Source organism: Rhodamnia argentea, chromosome 8 (assembly GCF_020921035.1).
Source record: "Rhodamnia argentea isolate NSW1041297 chromosome 8, ASM2092103v1, whole genome shotgun sequence".
Taxonomy (NCBI): domain Eukaryota; kingdom Viridiplantae; phylum Streptophyta; class Magnoliopsida; order Myrtales; family Myrtaceae; genus Rhodamnia; species Rhodamnia argentea.
This window is the reverse complement of record NC_063157.1, coordinates 18210288-18217901: the sequence shown is the minus strand read 5'-3', so window position 1 is coordinate 18217901 and position 7614 is coordinate 18210288. Positions and strand designations below refer to the sequence as shown.

General features: G+C 38.3%; 1 protein-coding gene across 1 annotated transcript; it reads left to right on the top strand.

Annotated features, from left to right (window-relative positions):
* The first annotated feature begins 6039 nt into the window (after positions 1-6039).
* On the top strand, positions 6040-7292 carry LOC115756748. The gene is made up of 2 exons (XM_030696644.2): positions 6040-6846; positions 7209-7292. The coding sequence occupies exons 1-2, from the start codon at positions 6040-6042 to the stop codon at positions 7290-7292; spliced, it is 891 nt and encodes a 296-aa protein (XP_030552504.2).
* Positions 7293-7614: the final 322 nt, after the last annotated feature.

Sequence of the window (7614 nt, the reverse complement as noted above, 5' to 3'; positions counted from 1 at the left end):
CATCTGTACCATAAGTATTCTCAGCTAATTATAGTAAGTATATATTGATTAAATTTAAATTTGAGCTTTTGTGCCATCATTTGGAGATAAAGTTGCTTTGTGGGGTAAAATAAGATTATGTTCGCAATTATTATAGGGATTACAAAGTAAAATTTGATCGAAAATGAAAGAAAGTCCTTTTTCAATTATTTGGTTTGTAACTTTGAAGGGTATAGAGTTGTTGAAGACTTCACTCCACTCCCAGAAGGTTCTCACTGATGTCTTCCTTGGTGTGAAGCGAGAGAGATCGTGATCAAGTGTGTGTCATAGAATTTCAATTTCTCTTGACACGCATACATGCACATGGAGGATTATATATATATTTACTAAGGTTGTACTAAGGTTGTGCAAGACTTTTAGCTCGGTTTAAATTTTTAATTTTGTTTTGGCAAATATATTTTTTGGTCTGTCCAACTCTAACTTTCCTCTTTCTGAATTTTACGCTGCCTCTATGCATAGCGTGAGTCGAACCCCACACTTAAACTAAACGTCCCCACATCACCCAAAAATGATGTGAACATGCTGAAGAAAGAATTCTTATAGCTGATAATGAATGCTCCAGCATATGTCGTAATTGTGGAACAAATGTAGACACGCCGTACGTAAAATTAATTCGTGCTGGAGAACGTGGGGCGACTCATTTTGAAGTAAATTTAGCAATATCTCCAATTGAATCCATGATAAGTTGTCCTCGCAGCTCTAATGCATAAGATCGGACATAAAAAGGAAAAGGACAGTAGCTCGACTCTATTTCTTTAGAGCTCAAGTTGAGTTTGAGTAACTCCAATAACCTTTGAGACTAAAGATACTTGACTCAATCGGCTCACGACCCTAATTGATTATCTTATTTTCTGTACAGTTTTTTCATTTCCAGTTTAGCGACAGATAATGTTTAATATACTTTTAATTATGTTTTTTACTATGGAATTGCACTTTCACCCTTTGAATGTATTTTTAATCACAAGTAAAATAGGCGAGTGCAAGTATTTCGAATCGAGTTGAGATCGAGCGAAAAAAAAATCAAGTATGTTTAGTTTTATTACACTTAAAAATGAGTCAAGCTGAGTCGACCTAGTGTACGTCGAATTCGAGTTGAGTTTTTCTTTTTTTGGGGGTCTGTCAATTTGAGTTGAGCTTTTCTTTTTTGTTTTTTGTTTTTCTTTTTTGTCGAAGAGTTGAGCTTCAATAGGTTAAAAAAGTACTTGATCTGAGTTTTGAGCTTCAAGTCGGGATGATCTCCAACCACGCATCGCACGTCAGCTCGACTCGATTGCACATCCTTCATGCATCTAACCTAATAAAAATATAGTGTGCTCCACGCAACTCTCAATATGAGGTTGAATGTTGCTCTACTATGGAATGCCACTTGATATGTCCCCGTGTGCCCATTGTTTAATCCAATCAATTTATTACATAAGCCAATTTATATGGCTATTCCCAATATCGATATCATAATTAAAGCATAGAATGATCACAGACGAGTATTAAAACTACACAAAAATATTAGTAAAATAATAAATCGATAGCTTATCGTCCAAACCTCGATAGCTTATCGTCCAAACCTCGATAGCTTATCGCCCAAACCTTAACAGCTTATCGTCCAAATCTCGATAGCTTATCGTCCAAACCTTGATAGCTTATCACCAAAATCTCGATAGCTTATCGTCCAAACCTTGATAACTTATCATCTAAAACCTCGATAGCTTATTGACCAAGGTTAACTAACCTAACCATAATTAACATAAAGCAACTATGATTAACATAAAGTAACTGCAGTTAATGAAAAGTAACTATAGTTAACTAAAAGTAACTACGTTTAACGAAAAGTAACTACGGTTACTTTAACTAACTAGAGTTGATTAACCCGACCGCAGTTAACCAACCCAATCGTAGTCAATTAGCCTAACTCAACCATCATTAACTAAACTAACCAACTATTAACATAAATTAATCTATCCCTAAACGTAATTAACGATCTAATTAGAGATCAGGGGTTAACTCATAAATAACGATTGGCGGCGACGACTCGGGCGCGATAACGGCGATCCTCGATGGCTCTCGGCCTCTCGGCTCGGCATGGCGGTTGGCAACTTGAGCTCGGGGGTGACGTGTGGCTAGGCGACGACAACCCGCGGCGGCGCAGCAATGAACAACGAACGGTGGAGCTTGAATAAGCATCGAACGAACCGGGTCTCCACCGACGAGCCTCTGTTCTACTCGGATCCACGAAATTTCATCAACTTTCCGGACAATCAGCCTTCATATCTAAATATCCCTCGATCTTACCGTCGCATAGGAGAAATGGAGCTCAATTCGCCATATGAACAAGCTCAAATGAGCGATTTCTTCTCGAGCATGTACAAAAATCCGAGAAGACGGGCTCTCGGGCGTGGGAGAATTTTGGGGGGCACGACAACAGTTCGGCTCGACTCGGCTCGGCCCATGGTGGTTCAACATAGCGACAAAGGACGGCGTGACGGCAATCGATGGTGAGGGAAGTTGGCGACGAAGCCGGATGGAGGAGAAGAAGATGGTGATGGTGGTTGAGCAAAAATGGAGGAAGAGAGGGGGAGGAGAAAGAGAGAAAGAGAAGAGAGAGAGAGTGATGTGAGATGAATTAATGGGGGTGGGGCCCATGGGTCAAATTCCCATTAATATTTTCGGCCTATACGAATAATATTCAGGGGCAAAACGGTAATTTGAGTGATCGGGGGTAAATTAATCTACCGGTATTAAAACCGATGGCATTATTGAAAATCTCACAATTAAAGTTCGGTCAAGATTAGGCTTAACCGCAAAGGGTCTCAGCACTACGATCCGATGACTTGATTACCCCGAGCATGACTTTCTCCGATCAACATCTTAGGACAATCCAATTATTATCTCTTAAATCTCAAAAATCCCATTTTATTCACCAGACCAAAATTCATGGTTAAAATCCATCGAATTCATTTATCTTATAGATGTTGAATTTTCGGGATGTCACAAATATTGTTTTATTGCATCTCAAATCTTCATAACCATAATTTCATACTGAAATCCAGCATCATTATCTATGCCAACAAGTTGAAATTAGTCATTCCGGTAGCCGCCGACTCCCATGCCCCGGTCTATGGAGGTCGGGCCCAAAGCCTTGATGCCTTTGCCCGGTGCGCCGTCACCCGAGCCCTAGTCCACAAAGGCAGTGCTTGGGTCCTCGACACTTAGGTTCGGATCCACAAAGGTTGTGGCGGCTCCTCGGCACTCGGGTTTAGGTCCTTAGCTATTCAAATGTTCGTTCTTATAAGATATTTAGAAAAAAATCAATTTTCTAGTAATTTTTTATTTTTTAATTCTCTTTCTTTTTATTTTTTTCATTCTTCCTTGGCCGCTCACTTACCTTAAGTGAGAGACGAGGTTAGCGACATTGCTAATTTGGCGAGACTCGAGCTTGTAGGCCTCCGGCGACCTAGTTCCTTGCCTATGGCCGATCAACCAAGGAAAGAAACAAAAATTAAAAAAAAAATTAAAAACTCCATTTTTTTGGTAATTTTCCTCCAGAAAATCAAATCAGATTTTCCATAACAATCGGCGAAAAATATTTTCTAATTCATTTTTAAGTTTCAGCCAAACAAAAAGGAAATAGTCATTTTCTTGGAAAATCATTTCCTGGAAAAACATTTCCAAAAAATGTTACATTTGCCGCGAAATAAACGAAGACTAATGGTGGTTTGTTTGAGTGAAAATGTTTTCTAAAAATTATTTTTCTGGACTTTCACTAGTTTGGTTCACCGAAAAGGACTTAGTCAATAGAAATTTTTTTTCAATTAACGAAAAGTTCATTCATAAAATGAAGAAAGTGAATTCAAAGAAATGAAAGCACTTTTTGGATTTGTTTATATAGAATTTTTTAATATTTTTTAATTTTATTTTCCTTCTTTCTCCACCGGTCACCTCGTCGACACCTGGTGACTAGCCACACGAGGTCAAGCCTCGCAATATTCGGGGAGCAAGAAGGAAAAGGAAAATGAAAAATGAAAAATTAAAAAAATAAATTAAAATATGAATTTGTAAAATAATAATAAATCCGAGCTTTTGAATTTTCTTTTGGCTAGAGATAAAATTTTGAAATTGAAATCATTTTCCAAATAAAATCCAAACACCAAAAAACATTTTTGGTCAAATATCACAAAACAAGGGAAAATTAATCATTTTCCTGAAAAATGCTTTCACGGAAATGGAGTTTTCCCCCCAACAAACGGAGCTTAAAATTTTGTTCTTGTCAAACTTTGTTCTTGTTCTGTCCCGTTGGCGATATTTGACCAATTTAATTACTGGACAAACCCTGCGGTTTGTTTTCCTTATCCTACATGAGAGCTATTGCTTTCAATTGGGAGAAAATTGTAGCTACTTGTGACTTGGATAGAACTTTGAGATACTTGCATTAAATGAATGTATAACTCGAAAGAGACCTTCATGTATGTATACTGATCTTATGGAATCTTGGTTATATCTTATAAAAAAAATTTAAAAATATTTATTTTACATATAAAGTGGGGGATTGTTGGTGTTTATTTGTAAATAACATTTTCCTTATCCCACCTAAGAGGGATGAGAGAGTGCAAGACACTTTAAATATGAGAAGACTATTGTAGTCTTTCAAATGGAGAAATGAGTGGTGGACTAGAGTTCACCGTACCCACATGCAGGAGCGCAATTATTCGGCGCCCTTAGCCCTTGGCATGCTTGCATTGCGAACGAAAAAAAGCCCTAATCAATAATTATTTTTTATTATTGAATTTTGAAATTAATTATTCTATAATTTAATTTCATTAAATTTTTTTAATTATGACTATTCGGATATGAACAGTTGTGTCCGAATGATGGTTTTTTCACACGAATGGTCATGTTTGAATTGTAATTTTTCGAACATAAATGGATGTGTCCGTATGGGCAGTTCGGATACCAAGAGGAATGTTCTATTCGTACTATATCCTGTTCATTTTCTGCAGCTTCTAAATTTTCATTTTTTTTCTTTAAAAGAGAGACAGCCATCTTTTCAATGGTATGCAGAGAGTTTTAGAAGATTTACTGGAATTGTTATCCAATATTCTCATTGTGACTTTTTTGTGTCTTGAAGAGATTTTACCAAAAACCTATAGCAATCTCGTGGGGCAAATTGACCCTAAAAGAGAGTGACTCTCAAAGTCCAACTACATTATTACTCCATTTCCTCTCATATTTTTCCAACAACTTGTAGACAATACGCCACGAGATATCAACTTGCATAACTTTGACTCTTCATTTGTTTCTGCCCTTTTCCACTTCCCTTCGTTTTGTAACCGCTGTTAAATTATCTTGTAACGAAACCCGATCCGATTGGAGTGTGTAGATAAAGTTTATAAGAACGAACATATGAAGCAAATTAAAGTTTTTCAAACTAAATCTTCTAGGAAAAAAAATTCAAAGATTCTACTTGGATTAGAATTTCTCTTGAACGGGAGATGGAAGTAGATATGTTGAGATTTGTTTTCCTTTTGAAGATAACTCGTCCTATGAATGGGAATAAAGATTTGGACGTGCGAGGGAAAGTATGAAAACAATCATCCAAGATTAGGAAAGGGACGTCAACTTTGGCCTTTAAATTCGGCCCAAAATATAGTCCAAAAAAAAAATATATATATATCTTTGGCCTTTAAAAGTCCTGCGAGTGCGAGAGGTCTCTTTCTTCTTCTGGTACAAACACAGAAGCAATTAGGAAAGGGACGCACAGGGATCCCTTTCTTTGATCGCTCGCACTTAGGAGTTCTGAACACGGTGGATTTTGAGTGGTGAGTTTTACATCCATTGAGTTTTCTCATCGCGTGTTACTTAGATTTGGACAAAGTGTGTTGATCGATTGTTACTATGTAGTTTTCCAATTATTTAGTGAATAATTTGAATAAAACTGATCGAACACCAGTAAATACCGACATGATCACATAAATCTCTGGTGTTATTTCGGGTTGATTTGATTACGAGATGCGATACTCTCACATAGATCTGCATACTGTGACCCAAAGAATGACGACAGCCAAAGTGAGCTTGAAGCTTCTGGTCGACAAGAGAAACCGAACGGTGGTCTTTGCTGAGGCAGGCAAAGATTTTGTCGACTTCCTCCTCCACATCCTCGCGTTGCCGGTCGGACAGGTGATCCATCTTCTCACGAAATCTGGGAAAACTGGGATGGTGGGCAGTTTAGCCAATCTCTACGGCAGCGTCGAGAAGCTGAACGATGTGTTCATCAAGTATTCCAAGAAGGAAATTCTCTTGAAACCCAAAGCACCCGACTTCCTCGCCGAAATCCCGAATCTGTTGCCTGGGACTTCCTCCTCAGATTCAACGCCCGGTACCTACTACAGGTGCTCTTCCCGTTTGAGCATGAACTGCTTGAGCTATGCGGCTGAGGACCGTTCTGCGATGTGTCCTCAGTGTAGAAATCCCATGAACCAACCATTCACTCTCGTCAAATCTCCGTATGGTAACCGGACCTACTATGGGTGCTCCTACCGTGTGCACGCTAACTGTTCGAACTATCTGGCTAAGGAAGGTTCTGCAATATGTCCTCAGTGCAGTTATTCCATGGGCCAACCAGTCACTCTTGTCAAACCAGCAGCTGAATTGGACGCTAAGGCCGGCTTTGTGCTCGGGGAGGTGATGTACATGGTGACGGATGATCTGGAAGTAAAGCCCATGTCGACTATTTCGAGCATTACTTTGCTCAAGAAGTTCAACGCGGAGGAGATTGAGCATCTTGAGGAGAAGGTGGTCAGCTTGGGAATGGATGAGGTAAGCCCATGCCATTCTTTGCGACTACGATATGTTTTCGACTTTCGAAACACAAACTTCAAAAGTCAACAATTTATGTGGAAAATTCATTTTTAAGAGACCTATAAATTGCAAATCAATATTGATCGAAGTGTGCTACTGAATCATTACTATATGTAAATGTATATATCTTTTAGGATATATAGTAAGTATAAGTTAATTAAATTTCAATTTGAGCTTTTGTACAATGAGTTAGAGATGCTTCTAGGGTAAACTAAGATTATGTTTGCAATGATTATAGGGATTATAAAGTCCAATACAATTCGATCCAGAACGAAAGAAAGTAACCATACTTTTCAATTATCTGGTTTGTAACTTTGAAGGGTATCAAGCTGCTGAGGAGTTCACTTCACTCCCAGAAGGTTCTCACTGATGTCTTCCTCGGTATGAAGCGAGAGAGATCGTGAGCAAGAGGTTGCCACATAATTTCAATCTGACACACATATATGGAGGGATATTTTCTTATTTTTCAAATGGGGTTATGCAAGACTTCTAGTGCAGATTGAAATTTTTATTTATTTATTTTTTTTCCGGGTCGGTGCTACTCTTACTCCCCTCTCTCGTGGCTTTTTACTCCGACTCTTTGCAAAGTTGCGGGAGTTTAACCCCACACTTGATACTAATGTCCTCAACCCCACCCAAAAATGACGTGAACATGCTGAAGAAAGAATTCTCATAGTCGAAAACGAATGCTCAAGCATATGCGTAAATGTGGAACAAATTTTTAAC